This window comes from Chelon labrosus, assembly GCF_963514085.1.
Source record: "Chelon labrosus genome assembly, contig: SCAFFOLD_105, whole genome shotgun sequence".
NCBI lineage: Eukaryota > Metazoa > Chordata > Actinopteri > Mugiliformes > Mugilidae > Chelon > Chelon labrosus.
This window is the reverse complement of record NW_028181761.1, coordinates 87,739-102,777: the sequence shown is the minus strand read 5'-3', so window position 1 is coordinate 102,777 and position 15,039 is coordinate 87,739. Positions and strand designations below refer to the sequence as shown.

The window sequence follows — 15,039 nt, the reverse complement described above, 5'->3', positions numbered from 1 at the left end:
GGAACAATTATTTTAACACGCCTACCATATCCTACTTCAAAAGAAGTAGTTTTTTTCATGATCAAACTGTTTTACAATCGATGGTGACTGTCTCTATCCTTTCTATCCACTGTCAATCTAGCATGTATCAGGCACCCCATATAAGTATTACGTAAACTTGTTTGTATCATGTTTATATGTTGCATGTTTGCTTGATCCAGGTGCACATTAAATTTATCTGCTTTCTCTTCTCCCTGGAGCTGGCTCTGCTCAAGTGTTTCCTTGCCACTGTTGCCTTAGCGCTTGCTCTGGGGCTCTGTGTAAAGTGTCTAGAGACAACTTTGATTGTTAACTGATGCTATATGAATTTAATTGAATTTCGACAAACTAAACCGAACGATGCATATATGGCAATGACATCTATAAACCCTATGAAGGTTTTCAGAGTATCGACAATACTCCACAACCTCCCAGGGCCCTGTTTTATCTACCCTCTGACAGGTATGACATTGACTGGGGCCCCTTAGGACATAGGCTCACCTCTTATAACCACTGTTTATAAATGAGTGAACTGTGCACAAGCATAGACACCATTTTTTGTTTGTCCCACCACAGATTTAAAGCGAGGGATCTTCTGGAGCTTATGAGCAGTAGTTACTGAGGTCAGTATGTCAACAGGTGTCTCCATTTGCCAGCATTTGAAAGAAAAAAATCATATCAACCCACCAGGGTTCTTAGTCTCAAAGTCTGTCTTGCGTTGCAGTGTGGATGGCAGGTCGTTGAGGCGGAGCGACAGCTGCCTCTTGAAGGGGGAGTTCTTCTGGCTGAGGGCCGGAAATCCCCGGAACGAGCCTTGACGCACCAGCTGCTCAATGGGCGCGTGGCGGCGGGGGATGGCATGAGGCCCGCCTGGTTCTGGTCGCTCCATGGGGGACGCCGCACCCTCGGGTGGGGAGGCGGTGCCAGGTGGGAGGGCTGGGATGGCAGAGGGCTGGTCTGGATGAAGAAGGGTTAGCAACGGTCAGAATCTATTCATGTGGAATTCTTCAGTGTCTTCAGGCAATAAGTTTGCTCATATGTGCATTTAATATTTCATAATTCATAAAATAACTTTATGCGTGTTAGCTCTCCTACCTTTCTTCTTATCCTGCAGCTTTTCATCCCGCTCGTTGATGCTGACATGCTGGCTGCAGGAAGAGTTGGCGCGGAAGGAGCCCTCACGCACAAATGAGGTGCGACTGGCGTCAAAGGAAGCTGTCACGCCGCACTCCTTCTCTCTACGCTGCTTCCTCTCCAGACAGGCGGCAAAGGCACAGCCAACTGCATGGCTCAGTCTCTCCCCCTGATCAAAAAATCCACAAATAAATATTAAAAACACACACAAAAAAAAACATCACCTCGACGATCATAGCCTAATATTTTTTCAGTGACTGGTCATATTTATATAATTTCTGTCTAAAGCTAATAGGATCAGGATGCAGTTAATAACCTCAGATCTTTCATGTTGTCAAACACCAACGTGAGCTCAAGCCCCTGGCTCTGAATGCAACTAATTCAATCCTACATGCAGCCTACGTTCTGCAATTAATCCTGCTTTTACGCCAGATCTCTGGTGTGCTGCCTGTCTGTCTTAGCTTCTTCTTTCTACAAAGGCAGCCGTTGACAGCTATAGGAGAGATGGTTCGTTTAAAGATGAGCAGATAGAGATATGGGAAGGGCGTGGTGGAAATAGAGACAGACAGAGATGGGCAGATAACTCCACAGGCTCCTGACTAATCCCCTCTCCTAATCCTGCTGGTCTGTGCTGCATTCCCTTCCATCCACATTAATAATCCAACTCACAGTCTAAGCTGATGAAACCACTGTGAGGTTGAAACCACAATGCACCGTGACAGCACTGGTTCTTTTGCAGGTGTCTCTAAATTTCAATGTGCTCATCCCAAGGTCAAGTGAACAATAGAGGTTTGAAATCAGCCATTCTAGCAACAACTCGGGAAACTTCAAGAACAATGCCACCAATCAGTTCTATTGGCTACATTGAGACATTGGTGCCATAGAATAGGACAGTGTGTCTAAATAATACATGCACGACAGATTGGAGTGTATGTTCATTACCGGTTTCATTATTTCGGTGAACTGATCAGCTATTAATGCAACAAATCAGTAGTACACAGTGACATCTGACAAACAGGACTACAATTTAAAACAATATAGAGAAAAGGGGGGAAGTAGAACGTTCTCAACACTCATTGACTGACTGTCAAAAGTACTATGGGGTGTGGCAGAAATTTCTAGACAGATTTTTGACCTAATTCAAAACCCAACTAACATCAGTAACAACGCTAATGACTTCAAATCCAGCATTGAAACACAACCTCAATCACAAGTATGCTGTGTGTTTCAGCTGTAAATGCTCATTATTTGTTCAATATCTCCGTTCGTAGCAAGTTTTTCCTTCTCGTGAGCTAGTCTAGACCACTGTGGTGTAAACATCTGAATGCTACAGGCGTAGATAGCAAAGACCAAAGCTAAAACAACTGAATATAGGCGAATATTTAGTTTTTTTTTAAATGATAACCAATCATTTGTATCTTAGTGTGTAGGATTTAGACTGCAGCTGACTGAATACACCTCCCTTTCCGAGCATGTAGGGGAACCCAGAGTGGCCACCCCTTCACAGTAAAAAAAAGAAAAAAAGAAAGAAAGAAAGAAAGAAAGAAAACGCCCTCTCTATAGTCTGTGTTTGGTTTGTTGCTCTGGGTAACTGCAGAAACAAGACGACGCAACATGGCGGGCTGCACAGAAGAGGACCCATTCCCTTAGTAGATGGGAAGGATTCATTCAAAGCTAATGGAAACACAAAGATTAGTTGTAACATTTGTTCATATTTCTGCTAATAGAGTAACCTAGCCTAAACCCTACACCCACACTAATAACAAGTCGTCTGGATGCCAATTTGTCTTAGATTATGGATAGTAATCATCAGGGACGCAAATTAAATAATACTTTTGCAATATCTGATGAAATACATGAGGAGGCTAGCCTGGACACAACATCAGGTTTTTACTATATTGATGCTTAAAGGCATGTCAAAGGCAAACTGTCCCCTCACCGAGTCTTTTAGGGCCATGAAGCAGTGGCACATCCACCGTCTCGTCGTCCCATCTCTGCAGATGTAGGAGAAGGCCTTGTCATAGTTACGATCAGGAGCGCAGAACGAAACCTTCTCTATGGTCTGGTCCACAATGAGGTCCTGGGAGGGGCAGACAGAGGAAATGAGACAGAGTCAGAGGTGAATCGAGGAGGATCAGTACAGCGGAGCCAGTCAAACTGTTCCAGCAGGTAGATCGCATCAGATCACATCGGACATGGTTTGGTCCCTCCAGCTGGAGCTTAACTGACGCCAAACAAGAAATATCACTTCAGTAATGGGGACATTAGCTCACAGGCTGAGCCGATACTTGACACACTGCTTTCAACCGCACTTAACCCCACGAGCCCTCCTTCTACACCTCCCTATTTACTCATCCACGATGACAGAAAAGAAAGTGACAACAGACTAATGACACTGAACCCCCTTTTAATCTCTGGGATGTTTCCACTACTTGCCCTTCCTTCAATAAAAGGGTTATTCAGGCGGCCTCAGTGTCTATAGTCACTATACAAGAAACTAAGAGGGGCCCCTGTCTTTCTCTGTGTACATTAAGGGGCCCCCGACTCACCTCTTTGACTCACCAAAAACTGAACAGAGAGGGAAAACAAGAGGCAAGAAAATGAAGAAAGGGAAGAAAGAGAATGAGAGTTCACACACACTCATCCACACATTTCCTTCCTCTCTTTCAGTCTGGCTGAAAACAAAGAGAAGGGAGAATGAGGAGAGAGGAAGAGGGAGGGTGGCCAAGGATGGAGGGATGTGAGGAGAAAGAGGTGGAAGAATAACAGTCCATTCAGCGCAGGCCAATTAGTGAATGTAGGAGGATGCTGGTACCGAGGTGAAAGGCTGAGCAGACACCAGTGTGTGTGTGAGGTTCTTCATGGTATAGTAAGTTGCTCCGTGTTACTAACCACACATAATTCTGTATGTGTTGAATTTGTTTTCTAGAGATTTATAATTCTTTATTCTGCTATGAGGAATGTTTTGGTTGAAGTGGTTGGGGTGGGGAAGGGAGGTGACTCAGATCATTTCCTTGTATCAGTGAAAGGAGGAATACAGCCCTGCAATATGTGACTCAGGCTGTGTCATCCACACAGAGAAGACCCTCTGCCCCGAGCACAAATGACCAGCTGAATGGAATAATGCGTCACTGTGTGTTTCCTTTGACGATGCTTCACAAGGCCATGCAGAGCTGCGTCTAATGCAAACGCATAAATCCACGTTTGCTGTACACTGACAGACTGTGGGAAACTGTTTGAATGATGGCTGCGTGGGTGTGACTAAGAGTGCACTCGCTGATTCATACACGGAGGCTGAGCTGATGAAGAAAAGTCACTGGAAGAAGGATGGAAGATTACGATGTCAGGTGTCTACGTGCTTTTTGTTATCTAAATTCTGTATTAACTGATTTCCAACACGTATCTTATAGTGCATGTTGTGTATCACTTTTTAGAGTTACAGATAATAATACATATTAAACAAAACTTTGGTTTTATTTAAAGTCACATGACAATCTATCAAACAGTATTTATTCTCTTTTAGGTCTGTTTTGGTTTCCACCGTGCTTATTAAATAAAATAGTAAGTTAACAGGTCGTAAAAAACAAAAAAAATGTGTGCTAAAATGCTCATGGAGCGTATCATACAAGAAAAGTGGGAAGAATATAATTATCTATGATGATATCAATTCTAATCATTTAATTCATTATTATATTAGGTTTAACCTTGTCTTTTAGGACTAACTTAGAGAGGAAAGGTAAAGCAGGGATGTAATTTTATTCGGATTCGGATTCTGTTCAGAAAAAGGTCTGTACTTTTGTACTTGTATGTATGAGGCTAAAACACTGACACTGAAATTAAGAAATTGGCATTGAAAAATACATTAAAATGCAAAAGAATTGTAAAATATGTTCCAGTACTTCTTCTTTCATCTTCTATCTTCAGTGTCAACGTTTACTGCCAGTGTTTTAGACCCACAGAAATGTACTGGTACTGCATGAATAATGAGAGCACTGATCATTTTTAGAGGCAAAACATTTAGCACTGCATCCAGTCACTTACAATTAGGGGCAGCCATATGGATTTCCCTGAAAAATCACTGAAATATTTCCAAATGCACCAGGCCATTATAGAAAGAGTTAGGTTGGATAGAAATGGGAAGTGTAATTTAGATAAGAAGAAGAATAGAAGGCAAGACAAAACTATCTCATTCACCAAAACAGTTTATGCTTGCCTTTTGCTGATTTTGGTGTTTGTTAACTTTGACTTCTTCACAATGTTTTCGGCTCTGGTTCGCACTATAGTCACTTATGTATCGTTTCGATAGCTGAACACTGCTGCTTTTAGCAAATATTAGAAGAAGAAATGTGGGGTCATGTGAGAAGTTAAATATATCAGGCTAAGATGTGATGTATGACTGAAAAAGAAATAGGCGATTCAACAGAGAGAGAGAGAGAGGGGGAGAGGGAGACTGGGGCCTAGGGACTGGGAGAGTTGAGGTCATATGTGTGGCCTTGAAAACAACAAAAAAGAAGGAAAGTGAGAAAGAGGCTGCTGTACTGGGATTACTTTCTTCTCTATTCTCTGCCTCTCTTTATTCTGCTCTGCTTTCAACAGAGCCACAGCTAGCTGCTCTCACTGTAGGAGGCCTCCCCGAGCTGCCAGACTCTCCTCAAGTGCATGTGTTTACTTGATCTTCCCTCCCCCACTACGCAACTTTAGCAAGCAACCATGAGTCACATATGCCAGTTAGGAAACTACACACACATGCATACAGGCCTGGGAGCGGTACAGTAGATGCACAGTGGACCGTCCAAAGTGGGACAGAATGATAACTTTGTTGGTGGTCTGAGGCTGGAAATTTGCGCCTTAACCGGGTATGATAAAATAAAATAAAAAAAATGGATGTGTGTTTGGGGATGGCTTGCAGATACATTTCTTTCTTCTTTTGACCAGTTACTATCTTCTGTCTACACAGGAAGAGACTGAAGACATAGATAAAGCACCCGTGTAGTGTCCATGACATCAAGAAAAAAATGATCTTGCTCCTCCTTGTTTCCAACTGAGTGATAAGGTAGGGAAGAAGGAAATGAGGACAAAACAAAAAATGTGTTTTCTTACCTTGGTTTTGTCATCCACCACCCTGAGTCCATCAGCCGAAACCCACAATACTGCTTTTACTGTCTTTTTCCCACTCTGGAAAGACAAAGAATAGGATTAAATTATTTAAAGTCTATCACCTCCTCATTCCACCACATGTTTTCCAAGGAAATATCACAAAAGTGTGACCTGTAACCAACCAAGCAGGTAGAGCCACTTTTATTCATATCCATGATTATGTAAGGTGGTGACAGCATCCTTAGAAGAAATGATGTAGTGGAGGATGAAGAGTGGAGAGGCGGACAGATGTAAAATCTGTGCCAGCTGGCACTAAGAGTCATCTCTCCAGAGGAGGGCACCAGGCAGCACTAATAACACACTCAGCATGGGCTGTGCTAAAAATACACGAGCTAAAAAACCAAACCGAGTCCGTGTGAGCGTGAAAGCGCTCGGGCGAGCGTGCACGTGAGTCTGCACATGAGCCTGTGTGAGAAAGGTAAACAGTAAGTCGGGGCACGGCAGGAAATGGCTTTGAACCCCACAGTGGAGCGATAAGGAGACTCATTTTTACATTTTTTTTTTGCATAATCTTGCAGATTGACGGAGAGGAATGGTGAATGGTGGAGGGAAAATAGTGGAGAAGGAGAGCAAAGGTAGAGAACAGGTGGAGCAGGGAATCAAAGGAAAAAGATAACTCTGGAAGGAAGTTTTCAGTCTGCGCGGAGAGGCGAGAACGCTGCTAAAGAAAGATGCTGACATAGATGGAGGATGGAACAGAGCAGAGCTGATCCAGCAGAGAGAAAAAGAAAATAGGAACAAATGAAAGGAAATGGAGACGAGAATTACTGCATGAAACATTTCTTCTGTGTGTTTTAAACTGGCTGTGATTCAGGTCGTTTTAAAAGGATTTCTGTTGGAGATTTTTCTCCAAAGTGGTGCTATTTTTCATTTAAAGTTTACCTCTTAGGGATACGATTCAGAGTGACGGTGCACTGAAAACAGAAGCTGCTGCTTTTCCTATAATCGTTTGATTCCAGTGACATCAAAAAAAAAAAAAAAAAAAAGCAGCGGTAGAGATACAGATGTGAAGACTGTGAACAAAGTAACCCACAGCCCTGCTTTCTACCCTCCCACCGAGTGTGTGTGTGTGGCGGTCTGACACTGGCCGGCCTGTGTCACTCTTTTCACACGCTCCCTATCTGAATCCAGCTTGCCAGGGGGTGATAACCGAGAGTGTGTCAGTGTGTTTATATGCGTGAGTGCTAGCCCAGATTTTATTTTCTGCTCTCTTTTCCGCAGCGTCATCAGAGAGATAGAAAGTCTGATCAGCAGACAGACAGATATTGGGTAAGAACCCAGCAGAGCAAGTGATTAAAGCAGTGAAGAAGAAAAAAAATAACAAGACAGCTGTAACTGTGAAGAACATTGAATGAGTGTGTGTTTCTGTGTGTGGTCGATACGGCGGCGCATGAGCATTGCACAACCGGGTCTGTAATGAGCTCCAATAAAGCTGCAATGTTTGTAGATCCTTGGGGTGAGTGCTTGTAACAACGAGATGTGAGATACTTACAACTTTTAGCTTCTTCACCGCCTCCTCGCATACATGCATCCCTCTCGACTCCTCCACCTCCACCAACCCCAGGTACTGCAGAGAAAAGAAAGCAGAGGCATTAACACAACTCAAAACAAAAGAAACAGACAAAGCGCCTCATTAGTCCCTATCAGTGTGTGGGAAAGTGCAAGGAAGCAGCTAATAAGCAGCCGTACTGGATGTACAGTCGTACGTTGGTGCTGATAATGAGTAGAGGAGAGAGACAAGAGGACTGGAGTCATTTATAGTCTCGCATCCCCTTTTGTTGTCACTCCAGCCCTAGTGGTCTGCTCTGTAGCGTAAAGAAAGCCAAAGGAGACACAATTAAAGCTTCAGTAACGCTGCTGGAGTCAGAAGCCATGTGGCGAGGAAAGAGGAAGATGGGTTACAAGGAGAGCTGTGAGCTCTGAAGAATTAGTCCCTGGATTAAAGCACCATGTTGTTAATGACATGTGAAGTGTTCCAACATCCAGTTGTATTTTTTAAATGTAAACGGTCATCCAGGGGCTGATGTGATCAACATTTAAAGATGTTTTGTGTCATAATTTGCTACTGGCATGCAGTGATAAGAGACTGTATATAAAAAATGGACAAACGTCACCGGTGGCACCGGTCGTCTCCATCTTGGGAGTGCCTGACTCCACCTAACCCAAAAAGGGTCAAAGAGGTTGAGTGTCAACGGAGCTGAGACAGGCAGACAGCTAGTAACCTGTAATGACACCCACATGCCACTTAAAGTGACCACTCTCTTAACTATGCATAACTTTAGGCAGACTCTGCATATATATATATATATATATATATAAAAAAAAATAATAATAATAAATAAAACCCTGTACAGTTGTTGAAATTAGCTATTCTTGTTAAACTGCAATAAATGGAATCTTTTCAGGGTGGTTGTTGAGCGATGAGACATCACATATTTTCATCCAAATCTTTTTGCTTTTCTGAAAGACAACTTTTCCCTTGTTTTTGTTCCTTTGGTGCAGTTCAGCAGCTCTTGAAGAGGCATTAATACTGCATGACTCATAAATTCATTTAGAGACTGAAACAGAGAGAAGACAGCGATGTGAGAAAGCGAGAGAATGTGGTGGGAAAAAAATGACTTATGAAAAGACACAGAGATTTTTTTTTTTTTTGTACTCCGAGCTCCACTTCAGTGCCCATCTCATCGATAGCGCTGCACCATCAGGACCATTTTCCATTAGCTTGCCTCAGCTACTCACACAGTTTTTTTGCACTCTTGTCTTCCTTTGTACTTGCTCTTTCTGCCTTGTATTTTACTTTTATTTTTCCTCTGGTTCCCCCATTCAGTCTGCAGCATTTCTTTCCTTTTCCTTCCTCTTCTGGTCCTATATCTCTCTTGCTCTCTCATTTCACATCTCACAATGTCTCTCCGTCCCCTCTGTGTGCCCTCATCCGTCACCCTGTCATTTCCCGTGGTCTCAGTAATCTATAACGCCACCTCGCTGTCAGTCCTCCCTCTCGGCCCGCCATCTCTTGCTGCCATTTTCTCTCCGGCTCTTCAACAAATCACTTCAGATACAGTACACAGTCTCAGACTAGGACCAACTATCAATAAATTGAGCCATTAATAAAGCTACTTTTTGTATTTGTGGCACAGGAAGTGCGAAACATGCATCTGTGTTTTGTCCTATAAAGTTCAGGTCAAATGGTCAAAGCCTTTGTTTTCCTTGTAAACCTCACACCTACTTATAGTTGGCTGTAAGTGGCTGCATTATGTATTTAAATGACCAAATTCAGCCTGTTCATGAAATAAAGTCCAACAGTTTACACAATCAAACAGGTGCATTTGAAACTGATGTTCATTTTTCTTATTCGGTTCTTTCAAATCACCAACATCAAGTCTGCTTTGTTGTGCTTTTAAAGGACCGGTTCCATATATTGTGAAATATGTTCACCTCCTTTATTGCTAATACTTAAATGGCCAGATATACGTATGGTGCCTGAATGAAGCTAGATGATTAGATAAAGACTGTCCAGTCTCTGTCCAGTGTTTCAGCTTGGTGGTCTCGTTTCCCTCTGCTTCCAGTCTTTATGCTAAGCTAAGCTACATGTGTTTGTCTCTAGCATCGAGGTTATTATTAGCCCACATACGAGAGAGTGATATCAAACTCCTGCACCTGTAGTATTTACAGAAATATCAAATTTCTATAAAGAGCAAACGTTGTTAACTACTGCAATTACACAGACCTGCCCAAGAGATGATTCTGGGTTTGCTCTTCTTCTGCAACGTTCAAGGACAAAGCTCTCATTTAGTGATGCACCTGTCATTGCTGTGGCGTCTTTATATAGAACTGACTTAAATTATGATGAACGCAGTGTGGTCTAAGAGTGGACGTTCCTTCTTGATGATGGAAACCGTGACAAAAAGAATCCTAACTCAGCTGTCAGACGCTTTTAAGCTTGGATGACTTTTCACTAATATGAATTGTACCGGGCTTGGATCGTCTACCGTAGATACTGACCCTTACTGCAAAGTTGCATTTGCCCTTGCGTACAGCCTCCTCGTCAGCCTGCCACTGATGCGGTCTGCTGGCTTCTGGCACATAGGTGGGCTTCTTCCTCCTCAGGCTCTGACGAAGCTTGTTCATCTCCGGGGTCACGTGCTCCCTGGTACTGCGGGCACAGAGAGGGACGCTGGTTTAGTTGCGAGGGTCAGGACATTTGACACTGAAAATGTCGTCACAACCAAGTGAGACGAACGACAATGAAATAAATAATAGAAGAAATAAAAATGACATTAATTTACACTGTTTAATGGTGAGGTTCAATGAAAGCTATTCAAATGCCACTAGGGAGCTTTGTACAGTATACAGGATTATGAGTGAAGTGGGACGGATTTCATTGATTAGCTCAAGCTCATTATGCCCTAATCATCTCTAACAAGGCAGTCAGTGCCATAAACACTTTCCGCCCTGATGCTCCATTGATTCTCCATTCAGGCCGTGCAAATCACACAGGTATGACGTTAACGAACACAAAGCACAAGGCCGGTTTTCATGTCTCTAGGAAACATCAAGAACCCATGCCGATCTGCTCACACACACAAACATGCGCACTCCAATCCTTCTCTGAGCGATCCTCCCTCCTCCGCCTAATTAGCCCATTCAGCCCGCTGGCCCGTTCAGCGGTGTTAATTTCCCAGCATAATGAAACATAACACCATCAAAACATGACCTGCTTAAAAATAATAATTACGGTTTTCGTTCCTGCCGTCACACGTCCTCCAACAGAAGACGTGCGGTACAACAAAAGCATCAGTTCTTGCGTGCATCCTCTGTCTCAATTAAGACTCAATTACCAACACAATCAACCCATTTTTTTTTCTGTCAGAAGTTTCTGACAGAAAAGATGTCAAGAAAAGGTTTGAGTAAATAAAAAAAAAACAACTAAGGAGAAATGTATCTCTGTCCCTCCCTGCTTTAATTTTTCCACAGATCTTAGGTTAATGTGGATAAAGAGAGAGTTTGTAATTCTTTTCCTCACCATCTTGTTGCTCCATAACGCTGCATCCTGGCTTTTACAGGGTGTGAAAGTGCGCTAATTGTACACTGAAAACACACGATGTCCATTTTGTAAAGCAGTGAGCTGTACACTGAACGGATGAAAACTTCTCTCCGCTCTTCCACGCAGGTCAGGGTTACGACTTAAATATATGCACAAACTGACACATCACTTCTCATAATCACTGCTGTGCTGCTGGTAACCGTGCCAAAGCATGGCGTGCCGGAAGTGTTGTACACATCATGCACACACACACAAACACATATGCACACTCAGATGTGTACGTAATGCAGAATATTCAAATGCATCAGCTCAAGTGGCTTTACTCATTCCTGGCATGTGAGGCTTGCGTCCTCTGCCAAGAACAGGCACACACACACACACACAAACACAAGTCAAACCCACAAGCCCCCTCTGCAGCTCACTGCGCACACATGCGAAGGATTGTGCCAGTCATTTCTGGGCAAAGCGCCAACTTTCTGGCACCTGGCAGCCACCAGCACTGCTGTATCAGGTGTGAACGTGGGTGCGCAAAGGGGTAAATGCAAACTGGTGACTAATGCCCCACCAGGGAGGTAGAAGGAGGAATTGTGAATGCAGGGGGGTGGAAAGGAGTTGCTGGATAGTGAATACAGGATGCCCTGCAACTGTCCAATATGGTTTATGGCAGTGGGAGAGGGGGAGGGGGAGTGAGTAAGTGAGTGAGTGAGTAAGAGAATAAGACTGGCATCTGATGCCAGGCCACAAGGGAGATACACAGAAATGAAATTATGAGAGCTGAGTGTAGTGGGACAAGTAAAAAATGACTGGAATAAATGGAAGAATGAATGAACTGTGGGGAGAAAATTGGTCTTTAATGATCTTGTTTATCATCCATCAGACATACAGTTTATATGTCTGACACGGACATTTGTGAGAGCTGAGTGGTTTGTCAGTTTGTTAATAAAGTAATTAAGTTTTGTTTTTTAACGTACACAGATTTCTTCACAGTTACACAAAACTTCAAGATAATGACGCATTAATGCGAATTCCTTTCAGTGCCGCAATTTCTTTTAATTAGCGCGCGTGCATTTTGAAAACCAGAAGGCTCTCAGTGCAGCAGTAACACTGTGGTAAGCAACTGGTCTGAAGTGAAGCCGTAGTAGCTGGTTCTACCCTGTGCATTACACAGGGTAGAACCATTACACCTTGTTGTGTCAAAACTGCCAAAATAAGAAGAAAAAGAAGAGTGCACGCCGAAACATTCATTCATTCATTTTCTGTAACCACTTGTCCTCGAGAGGGTCATGAGTGGCTGGAGCCTATCCCAGCTGTCATTGGGTGAGAGGCGGGGTACACCCTGGACAGGTCTCCAGTCTATCGCAGGGCTAACACAGAGAGACAGACAACCATTCACACTCACATGCACACATGCTGACTATCAGCTTGATTTGTCATGGACCTCAGTCTTTGTCAGTTTGGTCAAATGTGTCACCAACTTAAGGAGGCATCATTGCATTTACTATTGGGATGTCTTCCTGACTGTGATCTGATTCACAAAGTGACTGTACTGTGAACTTAGCCTGAACTCCTTGAATCTGCTTCCCTACGAAAATCCCCCCGTATATGTTTTTTTGCTGAAGCACCACATTGTGAAACGACACAAAGGTTGCAGTAAACACTCCTCGACGTTAAGACATATCAGGGTGGAGACATGACCAAGCATATGACATGCAAAGGCCTTGCATAGCTGTGACCTCACCCTTCACAACAAGATCCATCTGCATAAAAAACAGAAGACAAGAGGGGTGGGCTGGCAGGCAGCTCGAGGATCCAAAACATCAAAATAAACCTATAAATCAACAGCAACCAATGAAATCCCACTCTTGTCTTAAACCCACGCAAAAACTCATAAGCACTTCAGCGTAGACTACACAAACAAGAGGCCTGGTGCCAAAAAACACATAGTTGTTCCCCATCCAGTGTTTGAGTTTTCAGCCATCTGGAACGCATTGTTGCAGAGGAGATGACAAGAGGGACGCCTTGCGCACACATGATGTTATGTTGGAGACATTCAGATTTGCTCACCCAGGCTGACCTCCCTTCATCACCCCTTCCTACCGCTATTCTTCTTCTTCGCTGGTGTTTCCACTGCAGGCCTCCTCTTTGCTCCGTTTCAGTCAAAGAGGGCGCAGTGGCGGATGCAAAAACGGGCCTGGAGCTGAACGTCTGCATATCTGCTGATGTGAAACGCGAGGAAATGAATTTCACAGGGGTGAATTTAGTGTGAAATGTTACGCCTACACGTACAGACTAATAAAATGTGGCTGGGAAAAAAAAAAAATTGTACATTTTTCTCCAGCTTGTTAAGTTGGTATTTTAACTGTTGGGTGGTTGGGAGGATTGTTATTAACGACGCTCTTTTGTCTTCGTTTATTTTAAGTGTTACAATTTTCGTACGTGTGTGTCTCTGAGTCACCTCTATGTTAACTTCATATAATCTGCATTAAGACCGCATGCGGGTCCAGCTGTGGTTCGTCCTTGCCAGATGTGAGTCTGATTGATTTCGTTGGCCCTCTGCCTCTCTTTCACACACACAATGTCCCTCCCTGATCCAGATGTTCTGTGTTCAACAGCGGCTCAGAGATTTTGGCAAAACGGGACACACTCCTCCCTCGCGCTTCTTCTCCACCAGATGCTTACAAAACACACCTCATACAAGGAGGGAGACGGAGGAGGAGGGGGCGATGTTACGCACACACACACACACACACACACACACACACACTGCAAACACACAGTATGAGTCACTGCCACCTCACATTACGGTAAGTCATATGTCTGTGCAGTTCTGGAGAAACATGGAGGGGAGTAAGTATCAAAGAGTGTGTGTGTGTGTGTGTGTGTGTAGTAACAGGGGATTGTCTTGGCTTAGTCATCATTGAACCGACCTTTTTATATGGACACAATGTACCTCTCCATGTTTCCCCTCTCTGTTCGGTCGATTTTAAGTTGTGTGCTTTTGGCTGTACAACCGATGTGGTCTGCCCAAGCTCTGAGAGCGACTCTGAGTACATATAAAATCACACTGGAAGAAAAACTCTTCAAAAGATCAGCATTGCTAGGGTTGTTTTATAATACAAAGACTTTATTGTACGGTGTCAGGATGCAGAATGTGTCAGATTATTCATGCAGCAGTCTGACAGAAATAAACTGCAAACTATTGATGTAAACACGACTAGAGTTTTGGTTTTTAGTTTCTTTTTCCCCAGACAGAATCTCCGGGGTGTACCACGTCTCCACTCTCTAGCTGATTATCAGAAGATTATTTCCCAACTACAGTTCTCCATAAGGAGAATTTTAGCATCTTTCAGCTCATTGTTTTGGATTTTCAGCTTGCCACTCCGGTGTCTTGGTTCACTCTTGTATGTGCCATTATCAGTCAAAGCTTTTAGATCAGAAACAACCAGCAGGTCGGCAAAGTGTTGAAGCACCTAGCAGGGCTCAAACCATATAGGGGCTCCCTATATGGCTCCCTTTTGGCAAGATTTGCAATGACACCTGTAACTCCATTAAACCTATTAAGACCCTACAGTGCATCTACAATACAATACTAAATAACCCCCCTTACAGAGCCCCTCTTAACTACCCTATGACAGATTTTGCTGGTTTGGACTGGAGGGGTAGCACACTTGAATATCAGAATCTGC

At 43.4% G+C, this 15,039-nt stretch overlaps 1 protein-coding gene across 2 annotated transcripts in view; it reads right to left on the bottom strand.

Moving 5' to 3' along the window:
- Nucleotides 1-539: 539 nt before the first annotated feature.
- numbl (NUMB like endocytic adaptor protein) overlaps nt 540-15,039 on the bottom strand; it is a 50,549-nt gene continuing 36,049 nt past the window's right edge. Inside the window, exons 2-7 of one of the 2 annotated variants that reach the window (XM_084575145.1) lie at nt 10,312-10,462; nt 7,802-7,876; nt 6,253-6,327; nt 3,092-3,232; nt 1,114-1,321; nt 540-975 (exon numbers count right to left, since the gene is read on the bottom strand). In XM_084575145.1, the coding sequence (XP_084431271.1) occupies nt 692-975; nt 1,114-1,321; nt 3,092-3,232; nt 6,253-6,327; nt 7,802-7,876; nt 10,312-10,437 (909 nt within the window). In that variant the 5' untranslated portion in view covers nt 10,438-10,462 and the 3' untranslated portion in view covers nt 540-691. Of the gene's footprint in view, nt 976-1,113; nt 1,322-3,091; nt 3,233-6,252; nt 6,328-7,801; nt 7,877-10,311; nt 10,602-15,039 lie in introns of those variants that run through there. The other variant, XM_084575146.1, reaches the window with a different exon arrangement.